General features: G+C 39.7%; 1 protein-coding gene across 3 annotated transcripts in view; it reads right to left on the bottom strand.

The window, feature by feature from the left end:
* Positions 1–27,563, bottom strand: part of LOC144632717 (uncharacterized) — a 74,653-nt gene that overhangs the window by 21,251 nt on the left and 25,839 nt on the right. For all 3 annotated transcript variants that reach the window (XM_078491433.1, XM_078491431.1, XM_078491432.1), the window contains exon 3: positions 17,051–17,210. In XM_078491433.1, the coding sequence (XP_078347559.1) occupies positions 17,051–17,210 (160 nt within the window). The remainder of the gene's footprint in view (positions 1–17,050; positions 17,211–27,563) is intronic.

Below are 27,563 nucleotides of genomic sequence, written 5' to 3'. Positions count from 1 at the left end.
CTGAAAATATTTGTTTGCAATGTGGAGGGTCAGTTGAAAATGCGGCCTTATAAAGAAGATTGTTCTCTTAGTCGGATAAGACCAAAACAGGCCGAAATCTGTAGCTTCTTATTAGAGATATGATTCAAGATAAATCGGCAATTATTTGCCGAACTGCTCAGAGTGAATCAGACCGCTCTGCAAGAAATCTTTTACATAGCTTGCGAATACAGCTGCCTCTCATTCGCGTCCTGCAACGAATGAGACGCGAATGGGAGGCGGCTGTATTCGCAGGCTATCTCTTACAATGCAGGAGAATTTTTGCAAAACACAAGTAGCCTAAATATCAGGCTTTTCAACTTGGATAGCTCAATTTAACTGCCATTTGCGTAAAGTGCTTAACGAAAACCGTCCGATGAACGCAAGGACATGACTGTGGGAGTGAAAAAATTCTCATCGAAGAAAAATTATTCGATGCAAAGGAAATTGCTATTCCAGTAGAAGTCGTTAATGTCGTCTCCTTTTTCACCACGCTGTAAATAGTCCAAAATGTATGGAGCTACTTTGAATTTGGTTAAGCTCTTTTCCGATCCCGTCGGCGCCGTAACAAACATATCTTTTCCGCTGCAGTAAGCACTTTTTGGTGATGTTCTCGGGCAGCCATACACGATTGCCTACTCAATTTAACACATGATGAAATAATAAAGGAACAAGAACAGAAAAATCGATGATTCCATATTTTTTCACAACACAACAAGAAAGTCTACGTGCAACTAACAGATCAATCATTATCTGGCGAGGATCTGGTTTGATTGAAATGAACTTGTTCTCTGATTGGATAATTCTACAGGAGGAAAATTTCTCCTGTTAGTTTGGCACGCTGCAAGAGATAAAAGTCTTTCGCACCGGGGTCTACTACCACCAAACCGGAAACGAGAAGCGAACAACTAGGAGTTGGAGTGGTGCTGGAGCGGGAAGCGGTAATAGTCAGTCCTGCAGATCGAGTTGAGACCTAGCATCAAGCTGGGACAGGAAACTTGCATTTTGGGCAGTCAAGGGCGCGGTGATCGGAGACGTGAAGTTTGGGTCATGATGAGTTTGTGCAATCGTTGTGCCAGGTCGCAAATGACGAATGGCGGCGCATGCGAATGACGGAGAGGTAGGTGATGGCTCAGGAGGTTGCCTTGATTCTTTAGGCTAATGTTTGGCTACCAAGGCAATAGGGGTGAAAAATGGCGGCTTGAGCAACTGGAAAGAGTGAAACGAGCGGACCGCTGACCACTTGTAACTGTAGGCGGGACCATGAGGTCGTGAAAATGGTTGAGTTGGGCATCATAGGGAAATCAGGTGATTTATCCTTAGGCTGCTGGAGAATAGTGATAAGCCTGCACAAAATGCTGAGGGGGGGGGGGGATAATTCGGAGAATAATTGTGGCTCACCTGGAGGAAAGATGTGCGGCCAGGGCTGGGGAAAGATCATCCATGGACTTGGAAGCTTCATGCGCTGTAGTGGATTGCCTTGGGACTTGTGTGGCGGGTGGAGAGATCTTGGCCAACTAAAGCTTGAGTTCAAGCTTGGGGATCTCCAGCTCTTGCATCTGTTTGAGCAATGTGAGTGCCGGAAATCGTCCTTGTTGTCATCGAGCGCCGCATTGACCGGTAAAGTGCAATTGCCTCCGATTTCTTGGGTCTGGTCTTGGTCGGTTTGGAACTGGTGGAGAGCGGGTGAGAATCAGATCGTACTGTAGTTGCTTTGCTGTTGATTCCTTTGATGCAAGCGAAGTTGAAGGATCGCGGCACTCTGGCAAAAGGTTGTCCTCAGGCTGAGGTGGAAGGTTGATGGCTGGCAAGTCAAGACCTTGGGATTTTTTCCATTTCAAATTGCTGGCAAGCTGTGACTGTTGCTTGTTTTCCTGGTGAGTTTGTTGGAGGACATAATTTAAATGTGTACAAAATTACAATGTCCCTGAGCTAACGATACAGAGCAGGAGATGATGAAACCTGAGACACCAAAGATCTGACGCAATGATCGAGATAATAATTAACAACTATGATCCGAGATCAAAACAATACAATGCAACTTTTTCTTTCAGGATTGGCCTTCCTTCCACACGTATCTGGTAAAAACAGTGTTCGAAAATGCTCTTGCTCTTTCTCACATAGTCACTTTCTCATCAAAAGTCAAAGTCCTTTGTTATTAAAAACTAAAATTTCACCTTAAAACTTTTTTCTTTTGAAGAGATGATGTAGTCAATGCTTTATGTCATGGGCCGTCGACAGGTTCTTTTTCGCTTTTTCGCATTCTCGTTCCCAGAGCCCATGTCCCCCTAGACCAGCGGTCGGAAAACATGTTTCCCGTCTGCTGGTCTAGGGGGACACGGGCTCTGGGAACGAGAATGGCTTTTTTGCATTGGGAGTGACTATTTCGCACGGAGTTGATGTAGTGAGACTTCTTATTTTTTCATACATGAGGTATAGATCACACTTTTTTTAAATTAAAAAAAGTTGAGACCGAGAGGATTCGAACCTGGGTTGCCGGCATGCTGAGCAGGAGCGATACCACTAGACCACCGAAGACCAGCTGCCAAGGACCCTGATTTTTTTAGATAAAAATCCTAACCCTATTGTAAAAGCTAACCGCAAGCAACCCAGGCTAAAGTAGGCAAACCGGAATGCTTTTTATGGTTAGCCGGAGTGCTAGTTAGGCTAACCGCAGTGCTAGTTAGGCTAACTGCAGTACTGTTTAGTCAGTAGTATTCTACATGACATGAGTGTTACGTGGTGTAAATATGTCATTAGGTGTCTCGCTATAGGTGGTTTTCACTGTCACGCCACTGTCACGCCGCGAAAAAAAAATCCAAAACTATTTAGCCAAAAAAATCAAGAATACTACAAATTGTAGAAAACTACTATATAAACAACTTGTCCAAGTCTCAGGTCTGTACGATATTCCGTACTCGAGGTATCCATCAAAATGTTTCACACAAATTTAGGGTGCGTTTCTTTGGGAAAATCCAAAATTGGATCATTGATCTTAGATCACACGGATACTTTGCTCCCAAAGAAACGAAGAATCTGAAAACGGATTTTTTGCCATGACAACCCCGTAAACACATTTCGCACAGAACATAAAATATCAGTACAAATTAACTTTTCGTCGAATGTATCCTAGCTAAAATAATTTAAGCATACAAAATATTTTACAAAAACCACACGTCGAAGTAGATCTTCTTTAGCGTTAAGCACAATGTGGCGAGAAAGCATCTGAGAGCGAAGAATGATTGCGAAATGATCATCATCTCGACGTTTCAAGGATACAACTTCCGTAGGCATACAGTGGCTGTTCTAGAAAACCTGTATCCCATTTAAAATGATACTACATACCTATCTAAGGCTACCGTTTCCTTTTATCGTGAAATATTTTTGTATTTTGATTGAAATAACCGGCAACTTTCCGTATGGCAGTGTTTACAAAGAGTGAACCTGTATTTTCACTGCAAAGACCGCTGGGCCAAGGTACTTTTTTCGAATCCTTTCCCAAAGAAACGCACGGATCATGAATCCTAATATTTCGGATTCAGATCTATATGATCTGATGTATCCACTCGAAGTGTGGATTCTTCAGATCATTGATCCAAGATTAATCCATTTTCGGATATAGGTAAAGAAACGCAAAATCCGTTTTTGGATCAAGAATCCGGATTTGGATTTTTCCCAAAGAAACGCACCCTTAGAGAGCACAGTATGGAATCGCCATGTTGGAGCCCAACTGCTTGGGCTCCAACATGGCGGCCGGAAATCAATGAAAACATCTTGCATTAAATTTTGCTACAAAAAGCGGTCAAATCACCCTCATGAACATGTAAACATTCACATAAACAATTCTCGCAAAACCTCAACTGTCCAGATTGTTAAAAATCACAGGATGAGGCAAAACGTGAGCCTTCAAACTGCCATCTTGCCCCTCGCGCCCCAAAAAGGGTCTCGACCGGTTTTAAAGATGATGTCACGTGAAAACTAAGAATTGTTTCACTACATCAACTGTGTGCACGACAGTTAGTCCCTTTTAATTTGGTGCTTCGATTGTGCGATCGACCACCGAGTAAGACTGGGAACTAATTAGATGGATAAATGAGACATGAACAGAGATAGACCCAATCTCGAGCCCAGAGTCCGTCTATGTCGGTCAGCGGTACGGGACGGACTCTGGGAAACTGGAATTGATCAGATCAATTTCAGGTCGATTTCAGGTAGAACCTTGGTCTTCCAGTTTTTATTGCGCATGCTCTCAGGTCTAAGCGGAAGTAAATTTCCCAGACCGGAAGTAAATCGGGAAAGTTGAACTATTTCTAACACAGTATCGACAGAACTGGTGTTTATCGAAGCAACAAAAGTAACAAAAACGTTTTGCAGTTAACAATAGAGAGAGTTAACAAAAGAGCGTCTGGTGTTTTGATTTCCGTAAGTCTCTTTCTTAAGCATACTGCTATATTGGTTTTAAATCAAAGATCTTGTTTGCCTTCCTGGATTCCGCCTGTGAAGACTGCGTGCGTGTGTCAGTTGTTAGGGACCTTAAGATCCGACGACGGTCAGCGTCTGCGACGGCGGTCATAACCTGCAGGGAATGGGAAGAGGTCGCCGTCTTAAAGCCGCTAAAATCAACCTTAAGAAATCCCGCTGAATGAGGGTACGGCGCACTCGAATTAAAAAAGTCATGGCATCCTTTAGAGAGATTCGTAACCTTCTCCTTGAAAGTTTTGACGGCGGAGATTTATCAAAGGACGAGTTTCTTCTTCTTTACGATGCTAATATATCCAAACACCTTGATTTTCCGTATGATTGCTATGGAAACTTCGATGTAGATGAGATGGATGACAGCGATTGCTTGACCGAGTTTCGCTTTCATAAGAGTGATATTTTCACGCCGTTCCTCCTCCCTCGGTTTTTAGATCCAACAAGGCACGATATGGACGGAATTGACCGCACGCTTGGTTGCTCTAAATCGGGGAAGCTCAAGGTCGTAGTTTGTTGGCATTTTTCCCCATGTCTGACCTCTCGGGATACTCGCTTTCTTGAACTTGAACGGCTCAAGGACTAGAATTTCTCGACATGTTAAATGTTCGGTTTGCCCGTGTTGTTCGGTCCGCTCCATGTTTGATCTAAGAGTCAACAATAATATTTACTTCTTACTTATTTTTACAATTTCCTCAAACACATTACTACATCGAGAGTTCTTCCAGCAAAGAGTAAATTATCTAGGATTTTCTAGTTCAGTTTTACTAAATTTCTTTTTCTAAACGCGAATTATAGCTTAAAATAAAAAAGAATCGAAAAGAAATGAAGAGAGCTTACTGAACTGTCTTCTTTGAGCTGGTTTGCATTTGCCCAGAAATCTCAGCGGCGACTTGTGCGAAACAAGAGAACACCGGTTTTACAACCACGGATAATAAACAAAAATAAGCCAGAAGTATTGTTAGTTCACAATACATCGAAAGTATTCGAATATTCCTTTAAAAAGCTCTAAAAATAGCGAAAACTTACTCACGTTTTAGACAGAACGGCAAAGTCTTTGTTTTGACGTTGTAGACAAGACAGCTACGGCAGGAAACTTGACACGACGGCTACCGGAAGTTCGCAAACAAGCCTTTTTGACTTCCGCCCGCCATCGTAGACATCAGCCGTCGTCGGATCTTAAGGTGGCTCGATCGGATTTTTGAGTGACGATACCTTTCAACTTTGAGCAACTTGTATGTCACCGTAAACAATCCGACTAAAAATCGATCAGTACAGCTGTACTAAAGAAAGATGAAAGTTTCGAATGAGATAAGTTTCATCGAAATCTGAGTAACCATAGCAACATAATGACGTCACCACCCATTTTACACGAGACCGATTTTCTTCTAATAGAGGGATAATTTTGAAAAAAAGGCTACTAGATCTTGGACTTGACATAGTTTACCCAAGGTCTGCGAAATTTGAAGAATTTTTATGAGAGCGTTTTCGAGAAAATTTTGGATGAAGTTTTCAGGAGCTAAAATACAACAAAAACAAAGCAGTCTTAAAACATTATTGAGAAAACGTTCACAAGGCCCGATCAAGTAACATTTTGGCCTTAAGTGAATCTTGAACTATCTGATTACCTTGGAAGAAAATCTCAGAGAAATCGTTTCATTTGATTTCTTGAAACATTGAAGTGTTATTTCGCTCTTTTATCTAAAAAGGGCCTTCGCTCACTAAAATGATCGCAAAATAAAAAGCGCTCGATAAAATTTTTTTTAAACTTGGCAGTCACAAAGAAGAATATATATGTATATATATGTCCGATTTTCAAAATAATTGAAACATTCTAAGGCAGTTAAATTTAAGCCTTAACTCAGGTAAACATTGTGCTGTTTTTCACCCTTCATCGGATCGCTGCCTCATTATAAGTCTCTATTGTGTCATGCCCCGTGCATTTGTAAATTTCAGCACATCTTGAATATGTATACACTGTAACAGCTGCTTGTTTTTTGAAAACTGCACAGAAACAAGCTAATTTAACAAGCCAAAATACACTAACAACGAGGAATAGGCTAGTAAAGCACTTGTATTATCTTCAGTATCCTAACAGTTTCAAGGCCAAGGCAGAATTGTCTCAAAAATCTCCAGTAATAAATAATTAGTGATTCACGATCTACTGGAATTTACAAATGCACGTGGCTTGAGACAATGGTGACAGATAATGAGGCAGCGATCCGATGTAGGGTGAAAAACAGCGCAATGTTTACCTGAATTAAGGCTTTGAATTAACTGCCTTAAAATGTTTCAATTATTTTGAAAATCAGACATTTCATTACGTACTTATTCTTCTTTTTGACTGCCAAGTTTAAAAAAATTCTATCGAGCGCTTTTTATTTTGCGATCATTTTAGTGAGCGAAGGCCCTTTTTAGATAAAAGAGCGAAATAACACTTCATATCAGTTCATATTCAAGCCGATGTTTCAAGAAATCAAATGAAACGATTTCTCTGAGATTTTCTTCCGAGGTAATTAGATAGTTCAAGATTCACTTAAGGCCAAAATGTTACTTGATCGGGCCTTGTGAACGTTTTCTCAATAATGTTTTAAGACTGCTTTGTTTTTGTTGTATTTTAGCTCCTAAAAACTTCATCCGAAATTTTCTCGAAAATGCTCTCATAGAAATTCTTTAAATTTTGCAGACCTCAAGAAAACTATGTCAAGTCCAAGATCTAGAAGTCTTTTTTCAAAAGTATCCCTCTATTACAAGAAAATCGATCTCGTGTAAAATGGGTGGTGACGTCATTATGTTGCTATGGTTACTCTGATTTCGACGAAACTTATCTCATTCGAAACTTTCATCGTTCTTTAGTACAGCTGTATTGATCGATTTTCAGTCGTATTCTTTACCGTGGCATACAAGTTGCTCAAAGTTGAAAGGTATTGTTGCTCAAAAATTCGATCGAGCCACCTTAAGGTCGCTGTTGTTTTGCAGACGACGGCGAAGAAATTTACATAATGCACAACGCACGGACAAGCTATTGTTATGTTGATAAAAATTTTGTTTGGCAACTTTCGTAGATATCAGAGGCTTCTCGCTAACAGCACATCTTTTCACGATAGATTGCATGTTTTCGAGCAAATAATTCTTTCCTTGTCGAATGGCGGTAATATTAATAAAGACGTTTAAGGCCACACCGGTCAACGCTATTCAAAAGGTATAATTAGCATTTCGGCGACTCAGCTCGTGCACACAATTCACGCAATTCACGTGCACACAATTGTACAATTCCCTTTTTTTTCAGCAAAACAACAACGCGTAATGTTCAAATTCTGGGTCATTAGTTATTATATTGAATCGAGCACGGTCTGCAATATTCAGTTTTTCAACCGTAACGGAGATTTGAATGAAAACAGTAGTTCTAGCGAGATTTGTAAGTCAACTATAAATTGAGTTTTCAATCGACCTTGTCCTTGGTGACGCCGTCATTGTTGTTTTAAAACTCCGTTCAGAATTGACTTTTAAAGGAAGTCCTTTTTTATTCATGATAATTCTTTTGAGTTCAAAAATGGTAGAATTAGAAAATACAGCCGAAGCTCTCTTAACGGACACTCTCGTAAGCGGACAGCTCTACTTACGGCCGCCTTGTTTGAAACCCCGTTTTAACTCCCATACAAACTCTGTATTTTTACATTCTCGTAAGCGGACATTCCCGTAAGCGGCCGCGGACACTTTTAGAGATTACGACTTTGACTTTTTCTTTGTTTTTAAGCTCCCGTAAGCGGACACCCAAAAGAAAATCCTATAAACAACATCTGTATCTTGTTTTTTCTTATTAACTTAATTACATCGCCGTTCGTCACAATGATTTTACAGTAATTACAGAACCATATTTCAGTGTTTGTTTTGTCGTCATCCACGTCCGGTTACATTTTAAAACACCACTTGCAATTGTTAGCTAGGCAAGCTCCCGTAAGCGGCCATCTATCCCCTTCACCTCTTGTGGCCGCTTATGAGAACCATTCTCATAGGCGGCCAGCTCCAGTTACGGACACGTTTTTCGCGTCCCGAGGGTGTCCGCTTACGAGAGCTAATCGACTGTACTTCATTTACGTAGCGCCATATCACGAGTTCTTAGGTGTTTTACAAAATTAAGGTGATACATCTGAACATTTGACCATGGAAAACAAAAAATGTTTTTCCAGGGTTTCCGGTTTGGTTTACTTCCGGGGAAGATTTTCAGACTTCCGTGTTGATTTCTATTGTTCTGTGAGGACCAGTAGGACACTGAATTGAAATTCAGTTTCGCAGAGTGAGTCCCGGCGACCCCCCGTACAAAAGCGCTAGGTCTAATTTTGTCTTCAATAGGTCTAGCAAAAGACTTCTAGACATTTCCTAGACCTTTTTCAGACAAACGTAATGTCTAGAGAATCTTGCAAAAGTCTTGAAAGACTTTTCGATGCTTGCCTCGCTTGTTTGTCTCGAGAATGTCTTGTTGATTTGTCTAGATAAGACCTCAAATAGATCTTGTGATCAGCAGTGGATCAGGTGACAGTAGGCATTGGCGTTATGACGAGAGATCAGATTCCACATTAGTATAACTTGAACGATTGTCTAAAAAGTGTCTTGAAGTTTTGCCTAGATAAGACCTTAGCTAGATCTTTACGTTAGATCATTCCGTGAATATAGAAATTATTTTCAATTATCGAGTACACGATCGGCTCGAATACCCTGCAGTCTCAATCTAAAAATTAGTTGAAGATGTGTAGTCAATTTTACAAGGCTGTTAATCTCTATAAAGAAAGCAGTGATTTAACACGAGCACTATCAAATTTGTATACAGAATTGCAGCATAAATAAAATTAATGTTTATTGCGGTAATAAGACTTGTAAATGGTAATTGTTGTTAGGTTCAATTAATTTGGTTTACATGTACATGTAACCTAACCGGTGTACCTTTTTTCAGGGTGATTAACATAATGAATTGGTGGCCTTTTTGTTAGGTGACAAAGCCTTCATAAATTGCAGTTTTCTTTTCTCCCGCAAGCGTTTGCTGTGGACATTCAAAATCGCCCTGGTTTGAAGCATCAGGTTACGCGTTCGCACGTGATCAATCGTGGAATTTTTCAACTTTGCACGCAACAGTTTCAAATGCAACTAACCTGGTAAAACAATGAGTCTTTCGTTTAAGACTCTTTTGCTTAGTGAAATATATCGCTTATTTGCTGAAATTATCATGGTAAAACATTATTTATTTCAGAAAAAAACAACCTGATGTGTGTGATGTGACAATGTCACGATTTGTAAACCTGATACCTCTTATTACGAATTCGTTTTGGCGGCCAACTTTTGAAAATCCGTTAACCGAACGGAACAGTTACTGTAAGATGCACTGTCCAGTTTGGTTTTTCACGTTAAAAGCAAACGCTGGGAATTAACAAGTTGTGAAACAAGTTGTGAAACGGTCCAAAAGCGGGAAACATGCTTCAGAATGTGTGGTAAATGTAGTTTTCGTGAAGCAAATGTGTTTGTTTACCGTGAACGTTACATTTCGACGCTGGTTTCAAAGTTACCTCACACAGCAGTGATGCGTGGATTTTGTACTTGATCTACGTTGTGCAAAAGGACAAGTATATATTCATTCGCACAGTGATAAGTTCACACACTGGCCGGCCGGTAAGTGATCACAAGTTTGACCGCCTTTCTTCCGAGTTAGTTTTGCACGGAACACTAAATTTGATGTTGTAAGCCGCCACTTTAAATCGTTCCTGAAATGCTTGGTAGATACTTTTAAAAAGAAAATTTAGATACATCGATTCAACTACTATCTGCATGTTCTAATGTTATTCAGATTTGACATGATCGGTGCAGAGTATTTGAGCTTATTTGTTTAATAGAGCAACACTGTACAGTATGTTGCCCTATTACCGGACACTTTTTGCACTTACCGTAATATCTTACTTCAAAACAGCACTAACGAGCTGAAACTTACCCACAATGTAGCTTCCACTGCTGGTAAGTAGGTCGTGGAGTTTTATCTTCTAAATCTCTTTGGCTTCTTTGTAATCATGGAAAGAGTTGGTCAAATTCGGTGCCCTAATTCCGGACGAGTTGCCCTAATTCCGGACGATCGTTACGAGGAAAATACTCCCTTTCTCTCGGAAATATTATTCCCGATCATGGCAAAATATAAGTCATTAGGGCTGAATAAATGATTATTCTTTTGAAAAATTGTCTTTCAGGCAAAATTTAAAGCATTTTTCTTTCAATTTTAGCGAGGAAATCAACAGGCCATTGACATAAACAATGTTCAGCGAATGTTTCGGCCACTTGAAACGAAGTTCGCCAAGGAAGATTAATCAATACCAAAACAGGTATCGAAGCTTTAATACAGCACAGACAGTTACAAAAATGCTTGTTTTTCAAGGCCTATTCCATAAAATTGTTTTCAAATAGGTAAACAAGATTGCTGTAGGTATGCGTCCGGAATTAGGCACACCTCATCAAAAATTCAACTTAACTCTTTGGTGACCGTGCTCGGGAATTAAGAGCGAAAACTGAAAATTTATTATATGCTGATAAACCTAGTCCTTTTACCTTTACTTTAATATATAAATAAATATAATATATCGCGCACTTTGCGAGAGCAGAGCGCTTTATTGAAACGATGTAGTTTGACGCGCTGTAAAACCGGATTTACGAAGAAAATTTTTTTTACCTACCTCCACGAAAACTTGAATTTTCCCCTCTAAACGGAGCGCAGCTCGGCCGAAAAAAGAGCAAATGAAAGCAGACTAATCGCTAAGTCTTCTGAACTTTTTGTTTAACTTAATTTTACCGTTACGACGATATACGAAATTTTTAAGTCGAAGTGTCCGGAAATAGGGGTGTCCGGGAAATAGGGCAACATACTGTACATTTCAAATTCAGTTGAAAATCTGAGATTTACAAATTTAATAAAGCAGCTCTACTAAAAAATAAGCATCAATCTTTTATATTTGTGTATGTCAACTAAAATAAATGATCTTAACTGTTTATTAATTTTTTTATTTGGTGGAATAACTTTCATCTATAAATCTGTATTATTGTCTGCCGGGCGCGTGTACACACGTCAAGGCTGCTGTGTGCATGTGTCATTTTGTTTGTAGCGAACGTTGACTCTGTTGACCAAATTAGGGCTTGCATTCATTTTTTTTTTGTATAACTACTACATATACAACCTCAAGAAGGTTTCGAAGAAGGTTTCGAAGTCATCATGGAACGCTAATGGTCACATACAGCTTTGCGTGAAGGTTTGTTTGTTCAGAGAAAATGAAAGCAAACTTTTTGTGCCACGCGAAACATTTTATGCGCTTCCGATCAAGCTGTTATAATTTTGCATTTTAAGGCTTGTAAGGCCTATTTTTAAGCATAATGAGCCTGCTTTTTAAGCTTTACTTTTGCTTTGTATTTATGTTATTTATCAATTAGCTAAAGCACACTGCTGTTCATGCTTACGTTAATTTACACGAGCGAATGCACTACGACGAGTAAATTGTGATCGATCACTTCGTTTTGACCGAGGTGTTAATTGAAAAGTCTTGAATTTGTCTTTCATTCTAGACAATTTTAAGACATTTAGACGTTTTCTAGACATTTTCAAGACTTTTATACCGCGGGAACCGCTCTTGATAAAAAGTCTCGAGAATGTCTATTTTTAATCTAAGAATGTCTAGCTGTCAAAATGTCTCGAAAAGTCTTTCATTTTAGCTCAAATTATTGGCCTTTCCAAGACTTTTCTTTGAAAAAAGCCGCCAGACAAAAATAGACTTTTTCAAGACTATTTTTAAGATCTGTTCTAGACATTTTTTAGATCTACGCGTTTGGTGCGGGCCTACCGCTGACCAACCGCTGACGGATCGCGGAGCCGGGGGTCACTCTGGGCTCGAGATTGAGATAGACCACGAGCGGTCCCTATTTTTTCGCAGAGTCCGTCAAGCATTTGCAGAGTCCCGTTAAGTGTAAAGCGAAAAAATAAATGACCGCACGTAAAATGGGAACGAGGTGGACGAGGCATGGACTCTGCGAAAAATAGGGACTGCTCGTAGTCTAGAACAGAGATGGCCTGCAGTGCAGGTGTTTTCTGCAGGTGTGCGAGTTATCAGTATAAGCCTGGGATAGAGTATTACTTAGATTCGCCTCCATGTTGGATGAGGGCAGGGAGAGGTTTGGAAGCAAGAAAAGGCACGAGAGGGTGGCCGTGGGGGTGGGGGTTGGTTCTGCTAAGGGATTTCTGAGACAATCGCACGAGTTCTTAAAAGTTTCATCATCAAAGTGGCTCACAAGCCCTTATTCGTACCATCTCTTACATCCTGAAGAAACCTCAGGATACTTTTCGAAGACGATTGCCATGAGAATACCTCAACAATCTCTAAATTGGGTGAATTCAAGTACATCTTTAATCGTTCAAACTCCATCTACTATTGATCTTCCCTTGATAAAGCCATTTTTGTTAGGGTGGATAAGATTAGGTAGAATAAGATCTAATCATCTTGCATTGCTCTGGATGCAATTTTAACGTTGACATTTATTTAAGAGATTGATTTCCATGGCCAGTTTTTGATGAATCGTCTGTCTAAATTGTCTTTCTTTCTAAAAAAGAAATCATAGCCTGTTTATGTTATGTCCCTGCTTGTGAGCAAAATTTAAAGCGTCGATAAAGAACTTCCATATCAATGGTGCCAGAAACACCATTCCCTGGCATTTTGTTGTTGGGTCATTCCACAGTATTCCGTCTGTTGCGGAGGAAAAATTTAAAGACACTTTTATTGTTGTGGTTTAATAGGTATTTATCAGCGCTCTTACTTCTGATTATCTATTCAGGGTTTAAGTCTTCAAGAAAGTTTTTTTTGCTGCTGCCCTACTTTTTTCCAAAATACATTATTTAGATCACAGAGCCTCAAAAGAGGGCTGTTGCAGAAGGGAAAAGAGTAAATGGCGTTTTCTGTTTTAAAATTTCATTCTCAAAATTCTCTGAATTTTGAAATTCTTTTCTGTACCTAAGAAGTTTTTTATTCTCCTCATTAAATGTTTATTAGAAAGATCACAAAAAGAAACTCAAATGTTTAGTGTTTTTCCAGTGATGCAGAATTTAAGAACATTGTTCGCTGCTGTGGAAGGGAAGTTGGGGAGGGGAAAATTTGTCCTTTTCAGTATTCACAATAAATAAGCAGTTAAAAGATGGTGATAACCCTCACATTTTGACAATTTCACAATGACATTTAAATTTCTTTAGCCTTTTATCCTTTTTTGGCAGTTATGGGTTAATTAACATGTACTTTCTGTGAATTTTACTAAGTAAAGTCAAAAAACAGGTATGAAAATACAACCGATTCATACACGTAACAAAGCAGTGTCAATGTTTAACAGCAAACACCCATAGATAATTGAATGCTTCTGGAAAATGGAAACAGATGTGAGCCTGGTATGTTTCTGCTCATGGTCATTCCCAAATTGTACGTAAAAGGGCAATTGCCTTTTAACTAAACTGGCCCATAAAATACAGCTTACAGGTTGAATGCGTGTAACAGTGCAATGCCTGTTAGTGCATATGCACCTGTAAGATACTGTAAGGTTGTGAACTTTGGTGAGAAAATGCTTTCTCTTGCCAATGTGAATACCATTGTTAGTTAAATTTCTTTCAAAAGAGATTTTGTTCCCAGAACAGAATTCCCCTCCGCAACAAAATTTCCCCTCCGCAACAGTATTTCCCTCCGCAACATTATTTAATCATTCCTCTTAACTACGTACGCTCTTAAAACATAAAATCTTTTTGACAATAATAAAAACTTAACCTTAGCCCAAAATTAGAAGATGTAAAAACATGAAGTTGATTTTGTTGATTACAAGCTAAAAAACAAAACTTTTAGGCCTTAAAATGTTGCGGAGGGTAAAACAGCATACAGATTAATTGTTGTCTGCTGCTGACACACTGAGAGAAATATCAATTTTGGGTAATGTTAAAGTTACTTTGTCTTAAGTTGTTTGTGTCCCATACCATCTCAGCAAAATTCCTGTTTTCTATTTTTTACCAGTAAAACATATTACTTTGCCCTCCGCAACAGCAATTATCACTATTAATGGTAATTAATGATAATTTATGCACAAACAACAATTGATGACAAAAAATCTTTATCATTTTCATAAATTCTAGCTAATATGCTATCAATCTGTCTGAAATTTGAGTAGGTTAAACAAATTTGATTTTTCAAATTTTTTGTCCATAATACGGTGGAATGACCCTGTTCTGAAAGGATTTCATTGCTTTTAAATTTTCTTTGGTTGTAATTTTTTTTTATCCAAGAGTCTCCGCTGCTCATCAGTCAACACATAAGTATTTGTATTCTTAAGGAACTGGTCAGTCATTAGATTGTCACAGTCACAAGAATCTGCATCACAGAGTTTTGCATAAAAATTTTGAATCTCCGTCATTATTTGTTTTGGATCAGTCATACATTCTGTGCTAAGATGAAAATTACTATCTTTGATGTGAACTATGTGATTCTTCAGGTGTCAGTTTTCTGCTTGCTTCAGGGCATTTTTCAAGCAGCACATCATGATATAGCTAGTTAACAATGAGATTATGAGCTTGAGATTTCTAAGAGGTGATAGTTCATGAGGTCGAAGGTAGTAGAATTCTAACTCATTTTTCTTTAAGGTGGCCCGCGGGTATTTATGAGGCTGACAGTTCCCTTTTTTAAGTGCATTTTAAAACGGGAAAACGTGAAGTGATTGCTTAGATTTTTGAGAATCTGAAAAAATAATGCTTAAACTATATAAAATGATAAATTTTATGGCGATCAAACGCGATTTGTTTAAGTTATGAGCGATTTTTGGAAGCCTTCGTTTTTAATAAAATGCGATTATTTTGAAAATGCCCGGTGAATTTTTCTGTAATTACCCCAAAACGCTGCCAATCAGTTGAAGTTTACTCCAACAACTTACAGGAAAATCCACTCCGTAGATTTCCTGAACGAGCGACATCTTTTTTTGCCTTTAAAAACTGTTGTGTTATGCGTCTGACGTGACCGTCGCATAAATTTGATACTTATACTAACCCAGTACCAGCCAGTTTTGAGTCTGATGTCACCTTAATCTTGTGTGTAAAAGTTAAAAAGATCGTGTATATACATCAAATGTTAGCATTCAATAAAGATGGATGGTTTTCAGTCGAATTTTTGAAAATATCAAACAAATGACGTTATTTAGAATTGCGGAAAATTTGTCGATTTGTTTTTCATTTTTTTAAAGCTGCAGCTAGAACAGGATATTGCAAAGATTTGTGCCGAGTTTCAACGTGTTCCTATCATACGGTTTGAAGAATTTCGGTCGCAAAGTCGGGTACATTTGCTTTCCAAGTTCTAATCGCTTTGTAAACCTCGCATTTCGAATGAAATTATTCTGTTGTTGTTTGAAGAGAGGTGTTACTTCCAAATTCCGCACGATCTTCTACCGTCAGGAAATACATGTGCAGGAACGGTATTTGTCATTTTAGTAGTAACTATTTCAGGCTGTGTTATTTCCAAGTGGCAGAAGATCGTGCGGAATTTGAAAGCAACGCCTCTCTTCGAAAACAACAGTATATTTTCATTCGAAATGCAGGGTTTACAAAGCGACCAAATCTTGGAAAGTAAATGTACCTGACTTTCCGACCGAAATTCTTCAAACCGTATGATAGGAACACGCTGAAACTCGGCACAAATCTTTGCAATATCCTGTTCTAGCTGCAGCTTTAAAAAAATGAAAAACAAATCGACAAATTTTCCGCAATTCTAAATAACGTCATTTGTTTGATATTTTCAAAAATTCGACTGAAAACTATCCATCTTTATTGAATGCTAACATTTGATGTATATACACGATCTTTTTAACTTTTACACACAAGATTAAGGTGACATCAGACTCAAAACTGGCTGGTACTGGGTTAGTATAAGTATCAAATTTATGCGACGGTCAAGTCAGACGCATAACACAACAGTTTTTAAAGGCAAAAAAAAGATGCCGCTCGTTCAAGAAATCTACGGAGTGGATTTTCCTGTAAGTTGTTGTGAGTGAACTTCAACTGTTTGGCAGCGTTTTGGCATGGGGTAATTACAGAAAAATTCACCGTCGCATTTTCAAAATAATCGCATTTTATTAAAAACGAAGGCTTCCAAAAATCGCTCATAACTTTAACAAATCGCGTTTGATCGCCATAACATTTATCATTCTAATAATTTAAGCATTATTTTTTCAGATTCTCAAAAATCTAAGCAATCGCTTCACGTTTTCCCGTTTTAAAACGCGCTTAAAAAAGGGAACTGTCAGCCTCATAAATACCCGCGGGCCACCTTAAATGATGATTTGTTTTTGTACATATGAAATACTGCAGCAATAAACTTTATGCTTCAGCAAAATCGTGCACTGACTGAATTGTGATTTGAGACATTCAGTTTTTTTCTTCATGCTTATCAATTCATTCAGTAATTTTGATGTTTTTAAACTCATGTAATGATGAATTTTATAAACATTATAAACACTTATTTCAAGACTGTACCTGAAGCTGTTGCTGGTCCTACAGCTTTTAACTTTGTTAGTTCAGTGATTGCCAATTTCACGTCAGGAAGACACTTGAACGCCTTGCTTGTCACCTCCTTTACAGTTTCACTGCTGTTTGCCTGTATGAGTTGAGTGAGACGAGGCCTGAACTTTCCACGCTACAGCAGTAAGTAAATAAAAGTACAAAATAAGTTGATGGTTGGTTAGCTTTGTGGTGTGTATTATTATTGTGCTGAAGTGAACTTCAAGTAACCTTAAACCCCAGTGAAGAAGTGGGGATCAGTACAAAATGTGTACCCCCAATCTGCCATCCCCTCCCCCCTTTCTGGCCCCCATTTGGACCCCATCTGGATCCTGATTGGTCCCTTTTTACTCGTGAATGCATAATGAACGAGTATAGTGGGGGAAGTTGAGCCATCCGTCCTTCCTTCCATCGTTGTTAACATTATGCAAATTAGGTATGCTCACACGTGCGTAAAATACAGCTTTACAAAGGTATCATTTCAAAGAAATAAGTGTAGAAAATACTTCACCCTGTACGTGAGAAACAATCGTTTCCCAAACGATGAAATATTGCCTTTTCGTATATAATAATCGCGAACATTCGGAAACGACCAGTGACTTTATGTATGTGTTATTAAAAGACTGGGAAGGTTAAATCACGGCACGATTTATTAAAGGATAATCAGTAAAAGTGTATGATAGACTTGTTTATCATGATTAAATACAATAGGCGGAAATGCTAGCCAAGCCCAAAAGATATATGTACCGATACAACCGCAAGTAGCTGGCATATCGCGATAGCTTTTGAGCGAGCAACAACAGCAAGAGCGCAGTTAGCAACTGTAATTTTTAATTTTCTTTTTGTAACTCAATGGCTGCCCCGTTTGACTTTCAAAGCTGGTGCGAGACTAATGGCCTAAAGAAGGAGACTTCCGAACTCCTGACAAAGCAAGACCTGGACACAAAAGAGGCCCTCGCTCTTGTGACCGAGTCGGATGTAGCGAGCTTGGAAATGACCCTTGGTCAGCGAAAACTACTCGTCAAAGCAATCACTGGGCTACGTAAAGGCTCCAACGCAACTCTATTAGATCCAGACCCAGTCACCACAAAGTCACTGTCAAAGGACGGTGGCCTCGACGAGATTTTAAAGAAAATCGAAGGAATTGGCGCCATAGACGACCCTTTGCTGACGTCGGGTGCTACGGAGACCCCTCTCCCACGCCTAGACAACGATCCGCAAGTGTTCCTAGGAACAAGTGCAAAAGCAGCGCAAGGAGCCAAAGGAGGTGAGAAACCACTGTTAATAACAGACTTTGTTAGTGTAAATAATCTAGCAAGCAACGAAGAAGAACAAGAGATTAGTAGCTCTGGTGGGGCAAGCATTGTGATAAGAGCACAGAAAGGAAAACCGAAGTTAGAAAACATTACGCTGTCAATGTGGATAGCCGCAAACGTGCGAATTATGCATGAGCTGCTGACCACAGGGAAACTGTCAGGCACACCCAGCATCGCTGACTATTTGGCATACACAGTCAAGTTTGCAGAACTTTTGGAAAGCCATACTTTCCTCTCCGCTCTTCTTTATGATAACGAATATCGAAAGTTGCAGCACAAATATGGTTTCAGGTGGGGAAGTGACTCCCAGCATTTGCACACTCGCTTTCTCGTGAAACGCCGCCCTCCCGCAGTTCCGCACAGGCCCCTATGCAAAAATCTTTGGCGCGAAATCGTCAGCATGTGCCCACACCTATTTGCAGGCAATTTAATTCGCCGACCGGATGTCAATGGCCTAATTGTCGCTTTCAGCACGTGTGTATCATTTCCAATTGTAACCAGCCTCACCCACAACACGAACACCCCACTCCGCACACTGGCATATGACTTTCTTCCACTCTGCACAGCTCACCGCTAAACTTAGAGGCCTGGCGAACTTACTTACATGACGACAGCGATATGGAATTCATTCTTAACGGCATCGCAAATGGCTTTCACCTCATCTCCCCTGATGCGATTGTAACACAGGCGGAAGTACTGAATTACCGATCTGCGACTTCGACGGACGTGCGTGACAAGGTAGAAAGACAAATTCGCGACGAAATTCAGATGGGAAACTATGTAATAACTAGCACAAAACCTTCAATTGTCAGTGCCCTTGGGGCCATCCCTAAACCAAACAGCGAAAATATTCGACTTATACACGACTGCAGCCGCCCAGCACACAGCAACGTTAATTCGTACGCAACTACGCAACATTTCTCTTACATGACACTTGACAAAGCGGTCTCGCTTATCAAGCCTAACGCATATCTTGCCAAAATTGACCTAAAAAGTGCGTATCGACACGTCCCCATTCACCCATCTAATTACAGCGCTACCGGACTGGCTTGGCAATTTAGCGGAGAGCGTCACACCACCTACATGTATGACTGCAAATCACCTTTTGGCGCCTCTAAATCACCTGAAATATTCCACAGAATCACGCAAGCGATTACCCGATTCATGACAAAGCGAGGTTTCTGAACTCTATACAAGACAGATGTGTATAAAATATCTGTGAAAAAAAATAAGAAGAAAAAAAAGAATTTTAGCCACAGGGTATGAGAGTCGATCCCGGGTCACACGCTTCAGAACGCAGAGCAGTACCACTGAGCCATCAGTTTACTGAGCAATTAAAATAATGAAAAAAGTAATTCTTATACCTAAGCAACTTGTTATATGTTCACCCTGAGATCTCTAAATAAAGTTGATTAATATTATTAATCACTATAATGAATATTTTCCATCGATACTATACTGTTCAAAGGAACGATTCAAATATATCTAACGCATTCACAAGTAGGTCATAGACCTCTTTGATTTTCTTCTAGAAAATGATTATACATGTAACTAGTGGTAACCACAGGTTAGAAAGTGCGGGCCTCGATGCAGTTAAGAGAAGGTACTGGGAGGAAAGTGTTTTTAATTTTATTCCGAGTAAGGTCGAGTAACGCGTCACGCGTTACTCGACGTTACACTCGTTCCTATTGCGGCGAACCAATCAGAGGTTTTTTTATTATTGACAGTTTTGCGAAGTGTAGTTGAGCACGAGGTGTGAATTGAGATGTGATTTTCCTTCGTCGGCAAACTCGCTTTGTTGTCAGTGTTTAAGGAATTTCTCTAGAATAACCGTTGTTGGAATCATTCGCTTTGCCGTAGTTTATCTGTGATACAATCAAGGCAGATCTTCTCAAAAGCAACACCTATAAAACAACGTCTGCAAAACGTAATGTCTGCAAGACAGAAGCCTCGATCTAATGTGACAAACTGTTGATTTTTCGCATTCTTATCGCTCTTGGAGACAGGGTTTTTCTCTTCCGGTGTTACGACAAACTGTCGTGATTGACACATTTTTTGCATTCCGATCGTTCTTAGTGGAAGAACAAAATTTTCAACTTCCGGTTTGCAGATAGCCTTTATAAACGTGGCGCGCACGCGTAATACGCAATCCGCTGGTCACTGTCAAGATTAGGGTTGTGGGCCTCTCTTGGGCCCGCAATAATAAGTAAAGGAAATCGCGTGAACGCGAGTACAATTCACGATTTATAAAAGGTACCAGCAGTGACGTTTTGAAAAATCTAAAAATTGCACAAGCCTCTCAGCGAGCTCAGTTTGAGAACTTTCAAAACATCACAAGTACCTAATAAATAATAAAGATTGCAAATTTTAAGCTTGGTGATAAATAAAAAAGATAATAATTATTACAATATAAAATTATAATGAGTCCCTGACAGGATCGAGTCAAACCCATGGCCTCCCAGATACTGTTTGGGCACTCTAAACACTGAACTATATATTTTTAGACTTGTGGTGAGCTGGGCCACTTTACCATCTTTATAAATAATTACACACTTGTTGATGCTTTTGACACTACTGATCCTAGCACTATACAGGATGCGTGTCACATTTCTTGCTGCTTCTTTGGAGGGAAGGGGGGACGTCCATATAAAAGTGATTGGGAACACCTTAAAGGCACCAAAATCACAATAACAAGAACCTCTTTTGGAGGTGGTTTAGTTTAGTTCCACCCTGTAGTAATTTATTTTACACTTGAAGATACCAAGAAACTAAGACGGTCTGACAAGCATTTCTTGTCCTCAAAGAGGGGTCTAAATCTTTTTCTTTTAACACAAACAACAGCAACATAAACACAATGCTGAAACTCATGTAACAATAATTAACACAAAAAATCTCATTAACAACATTTAAGCATCCACTAGAGCACGATATTGTGGTGGTGGACAAAACACTGACCCCCAGTCCATGGACTACCCCCATGGACTACTCAAATGGACTACCTAAAATGGACTACCCCTAAAAAATGGACTACCCCTTAAAGTACTATTCCGAGTGTGTAATACTTGCTGAGCTGTTGTTATACGCACATAATTTGCACTTACTTCGGTTACTTTCGACAACTCTAGCTGCCATTTTGAATGAATTACACTATACATCTGCTGACCTCAAAAAGCGAAGACTCGTGCCCAGACTCAGCACTATTTTTTCCTCAGGATCTGTCTGCTTACCGGTTCTGTTCTCCTCGCTGGGCTGCCAAAGTTATTCATTCAAAAATTTTCTCTGGCCACCAAATGTTTAAGATGCGTCTCAAGCAACTATCTGATACTATTTATAAAAGTTTGGATTTTCTGTAGTGCAGTGCAGTGCCTGTTTTGTCTGTCTCTATGAGTCCAAAGATTGATTGCTTGATTTGAGTCTACACTTTCGTGATCAGCGGATGTTCAGTACTTTGTAAATGCTTCCCAAGAAACCTCTCTTGAGCAAGATGGTCAAGTATAGTGCCGGGGAAACGGTCTTTTTATCCCTTATGCGCCAGCTCTGATGAATAACGAATTTACGAGGCCTTCTTATGATTCGCTTTCATAATTATTCATTACGAAGTTAATTAATTTTAAGGAAAAATTTTACTTTCTGAGCCTTAAGCGGGAAATATGTACAGCAAAAACACTACGAAGATTATTTGCGAAGGCTACACGAAAACGTTTCCATAATGACCGTGCGCTGTAATGGAACGAGCTTCAAGCTTTTTTGACGTCATAAATTGGTGTTTCTGATGACTTTGCAATGAATTGCACGTGCTATGATATGTTGCATTACTTCCTTTCCTCAGTAATGTCACTAATTATTATATAAACTAAGCGAATTACCAGCAAATAACTAACTGAGAAAAATCATATCTTTCACATCTGAAAATGTGAACATCCGAAACATTCCTACATGTATCAGGGGCACCCATCGAGAAGGATAGCACCGTTAAACGTATTTTAGTATTTAAACGGTAGATATAGGCATATTTTTATCCCCTAAAATTTTTTTATCTGTTCGAAATTCGTAGCTGAAAGTCTAGTGATCCGAAAGTTATAGGGATCAAAACTTACCTTTTCAAAAAAATTCTAGCCAGAGAAGGGCTCCCGAAAATTCTAGGTGACCTTTTTAGAGTGAAAATCCGTTAAAAATGAACAATTATACCATTTTTTAGATTTCGGAAATTCCTAGGAAAGGCAGGCAAGCAAAAAAATTTACAATGAATGTTCCGAAAATTCTAGATCTCAAATCGTCTTCCGAACAGATATTTTAACGAAATATTCCGTTAGGTGCCCCTGTCCTATGACCTTCCGATCGTTCCTACTATTATTATTATTCTTATAACTTACTTCGCAGCACTTTACTTGCTATCAGCAACTCCTAGTTTAGTATAATATATTCAAAATGGCGGCGAGAGGGATACATACGGCTTGAAAATAAACAAGGTAAGACGTAAGTGCAAATTATGTGTGTATAACAACAGCTCAGTAAGTGGTACACACTCGGAATAGTACTTTAAGGGTAGTCCATTTTTTAGGGGTAGTCCATTTTAGGTAGTCCATTTGGGTAGTCCATGGGGGTAGTCCATGGACTGGGGGTCAGTGTTTTGTCCACCACCAATAAGAACAGTGGATGATAAAATGGAGTATACAGAGAGAAGATATAATATCAATGCTAAAATGATTTGCATCGACTTTAAGAAAGCCTTCAACACTGTATTAGTAGAGATTTCTTGTTCAAAACCCTTGATGCCTTCGGATTTGGAAATTCATCTATTCAGTGGATTCATACATTTTACAAAAACATATCAAGCTGTGTTTTGAATTACGGTTTTTCTACTGCACCTTTTCCAGTTGAAAGAGGCGTAAGGCAGGGAGACCCCCTCTCTGCTTACTTGTTTATCATGGTGCTAGAAATACTATGTTTAAGCATACGCAGAAGCAAAGACATTCAAGGAATTACTGTAGGAACAAAGGAGATAAAGCTGGGGTTGTTCGCAGATGATCTAACCGGCTTCTTAAAGAATGATCATTCACTTATAAGTTTTATGAAACTTTAGTAGAAGCTTTTGGAGAATGTTCAGGTCTCAGAATTAATCTCAATAAATCCGAAGGTATTATACTAGGTAATAGGGGGCACTGCTCACTACGAAATGATATTGAAATAAAAAACCTAAAAATTAAACACTCGGTGAAAATCCTAGGTGTTCATTTTACTTACGATCAATGTGCTAAAAGAATGTTACATTTTTGATGAAATCTTCACCTCAATCAAACAAAAATTACACATTTGGAGATGGCGAGATCTCACGATAATGGGCAGAATTCAAATTGTCAAAACATTTATAATTCCCATTTTCCTGTATAGGGCGAGCATGATTTGCTCGGACCAAGAGTTTGTTAAAGAGCTGAATAAAATTATTTTTGAGTTCATTTGGAAAGCAGTCAAGGAATTCTCGAGCCAGTTGATACTCCCACAGACTGGGTGTCGTCAATGGTTGTTGTGTTGAAGAGCAACGGAAAGATACGCCTCTGCATAGATCCCACGCTTCTGAACCAGGCGCTGAAGCGAAACCATTACCCACTATAATCAACGACTTGCTCCCAGAATTATCAAAGGCAAAGGTCTTTAACGTAGTTGACGCCAAGAATGGATTCTGGCACATCCAGTTGGATACTGAAAGCAGTTTCCTCACCACCTTTGGTACCCCGTGGGGTAGATATTGATGGACCAGAATGCCCTTCGGTATTTCTCCTGCACCTGAAGAGTTTCAACGGTGCCTCGACAATGCCTTAGGAGGTCTTAAAGGTGTCATGACATCTTGATCTACATGTATGGGGTTGGAGAGACGAAAGCTGCAGCTATTGCAGACCATGACCAGCAACTCATAGCTCTGTTGGAACGCTGCCGCAGTTAAGGCATCAAGCTAAACAAAGAGAAGTGCAAGTTTTGCCTTCCTGGAGTAACCTTTATGGGACATGTGCTATCAGAAGAGGGGCTGAAACCTGATACAGCCAAACTCCAAGGGGTTAAAAAGATGCCGACCCCAACAAGCAAACAAGATGTGAAGAGACTGCTGGGTATGGTAAACTACCTACAGAAATTTGCACCTAATCTCTCTGCAGCCACTGCCCCTATGAGAGAACTTCTCAAAGAGCAAAATCAGTTCCTGTGGGACAATGACATTCAAGGCAGAAGCTTTGAGCAGGTGAAACAGATCATCTCAGACGCTCCAGTACTGAAGTATTTCGACTCCAAAGCCGACACAGAATTACAGTGTGATGCATCGGACAAGGGACTTGGTGCCTGTCTCATGCAAGAAGGGCAGCCAGTGGCCTATGCATCAAGAGCCATGACTGATGCTGAAGTTAATTACGCACAAATTGAAAAAGAATTACTTGCTATTGTATATGGAGTCGAACGGTTTGAGCAGTTCGTACATGGTCGGCCAGCCAAGATAGAGACTGATCACAAGCCCCTCGAGAGCATTTTCAAGAAGAGTTTGGTCAGTGCACCAAAGCGTCTACAGCGCATGATGTTACAACTGCAAAAGTACAATCTAACAGTCGTCTACAAGAAGGGATCAGAAATGTATCTTGCAGATACTCTCAGCAGAGCTTTCATCCAGTCATAAAGCAATGAAGACATCATGAGAGGAGAGGTAGCGAAAGATACAGAAAGTATAAACATGGTCCAGTACCTTCTAGTCTCCGAGGCAGCACAGAACACCATTCACTCAGCAATGGAATCAGACCGTGTTATGAAAGAACTAAAGACATCAATCAGAAAAGGTTGGCCAGAGACAAAGGACCACCTACCAGTCAAAATCAGAGATTACTTTCTCTTTAGAGAAGAGCTGACACTCCAAAATGGGTTGGTTTTCAAGGGCGAATGACTAGTTGTGCCTGCAAGTGCTAGAGAAGAAATGAAAGCCAAGATTCGCGCGAGTCACATAGGGATTCAGGGTTGCCTTCGCCGTGCAAGAGAAGTCCTCTATTGGCCCGGCATGACTAAGAAGATAGAGCAGCATATAGATCTCTCTCTGTGCAATCTGCAACAGCCACCCAGCAGAACAAGCGAAAGAACCGTTGATCTGCCATTCCATTCCCACCAGACCCTAAGATTGCGGTTGACTTATTTGAGCTTGATGGGAAGAACTTTATGGTGACTGTTGAATACTATTCAAGCTACTTTGAAGTTGACAGACTCAACACTCAAACTGGAAAGGAAGTCATCGGGAAACTAAAGATCCGCTTAGCTAGACATGGGATCCCTGATGAGCTTGTGTCCGATAATGGACCACCATTTTCTTCCACTGAATTCAATGCATTTGCCAGTCAGTACGGATTTGAACATGTCACCAGTTCACCAGGATATCCCCAGTCAAATGGCAAAGTAGAAAATTCAGTCAAAGTATCAAAGAACCTCACGAGGAAAGCAATTGAGTCCAAGAGTGACCCACATCTAGCTTAACTGAAAACACCTAAGGCGCACTCGTGAACAGCTGGAGCAAGCAGTAGTCCATCCACAAGAGGAAGCAGTGATGAACCCGATAGAGAACACACCAGCTAGTGCCCTGCGGAACAACGCTCCAACTCCTCCAGTAGAGGAGCAGCCTGTTTCCAAAACAACACCTGCTAAGGAAACACCAAAGAAACCTGGACAAGACGACCTACCAAGGGAGAGCAAACCAAGCTCGGACACTGCTGTGATCAAAACCCGCAGTGGGCATGTCATCAAGCCACCTTCCCGATTTAAGGACTAGGACAATGTCACGGGACTTGCAAGGATAGAGACACTTATTTCCGGATTTGTTGCGTGAAATGTTTAAGGACAGTGACACTTGATATTTCTGGATTTGTCGTGTGATATTAATAAGGTGAGAGACACTTGTTTCCGGATTTGTTGCGTGAGATGTTTAAGGACAGTGACACTTGATTCTGGATTTGTCGTGTGATATTAATAAGGTTAGAGACACTTGTTTACGGATTTGTTGCGCGAGATGTTTAAGGACAGTGACACTTGATTCTGGACTTGTTATGTGATATTAATAAGGACAGAGACACTCAGTTTCCAGATTTGTCGTGTGAGATTTCATTAATAAGGACAAAGACATTGGCTTTCTGTGCTCTTTATTTGCACTATTTCTTTGTATTATTTCTTTCCATTATTGTAAGGAGGGGAGATGTCACATATCTTGTTTATTTCACTTCCGCTTAACAATTATACGTCATAGTCACGTGGTGTCATGCATGAGTGCACGAACCATACTTTCTGCTTTTTGAGATCTGGGAGACGCCATTAAAAGCTGTTTACGGATTCAAAGTGTTCTTCGTTTTTATAGCGCACTCAAGACGTTACATCTATGATTGAGACTCAGATAATTATGTGTTGTAAAAAGTTAGCCAGTGACGAATTAACTAGCTGGAAGACTATACTACTGCATTATTTAGAGCCGGTTGGAGGTAAACTTATCTAAGGTTGCAATTTCGATGTTAAAATGCTACCAATTAAACTTCCACCTTTTACGAGGATTGCTTAAAAGGCTTTGCAAAATGTTCTGTGGCAACTAGTCAAAGCGTAGAACTAACTGATGATATAAATACAACCCTCCAAACCATAATTTGGAACAATAAACTCATCTGTATCGACGGAAAACCTGTATTCTTTAAAACGTTGGCAGAAAAGGGTAGTCTAAGAATAGGAGACCTGATTTCTGAAAACAACGAGTTAATAACCAAGCATAAGGTGAGAGAGCTGAACCTCACTCCCTTGGATTTCTTTAGACTTATAATTTCCGTGGTAAATGCCATGCCAAGTCAATGGAGAGACTTATTAACAAGGTCCTCTCACTCTGACAAAAAGACGTTCAATTTACAGGACCAAATTGTGTTGAGTTTAAATGGGCAAAAGACTCCGATCAATAAAGCAGTCTCGAAAATCATTTATAAGGAACTTCGAAATAGAGTTATTAGTACCCCATCTGCTCAAAAGAAAAATGATATCTTTGATTGGAGCGAAATATATAGCTTACCACATCGTGTCACCTCCGATACAAATTTCAATCAAACTATTTTAGGAACCTGGTGACAAATGATTTTTTAAATAAAATTGGTGTGTTGCCTTCGATCCCTAGCATGCTCTTTTTG

This window comes from Oculina patagonica, chromosome 12 (assembly GCF_052425735.1).
Source record: "Oculina patagonica isolate OP01 chromosome 12, crgOcupat, whole genome shotgun sequence".
Lineage (NCBI taxonomy): Eukaryota > Metazoa > Cnidaria > Anthozoa > Scleractinia > Oculinidae > Oculina > Oculina patagonica.
The sequence above is the reverse complement of the archived record's forward strand: the minus strand, read 5'-3'. Positions and strand labels throughout refer to the sequence as shown.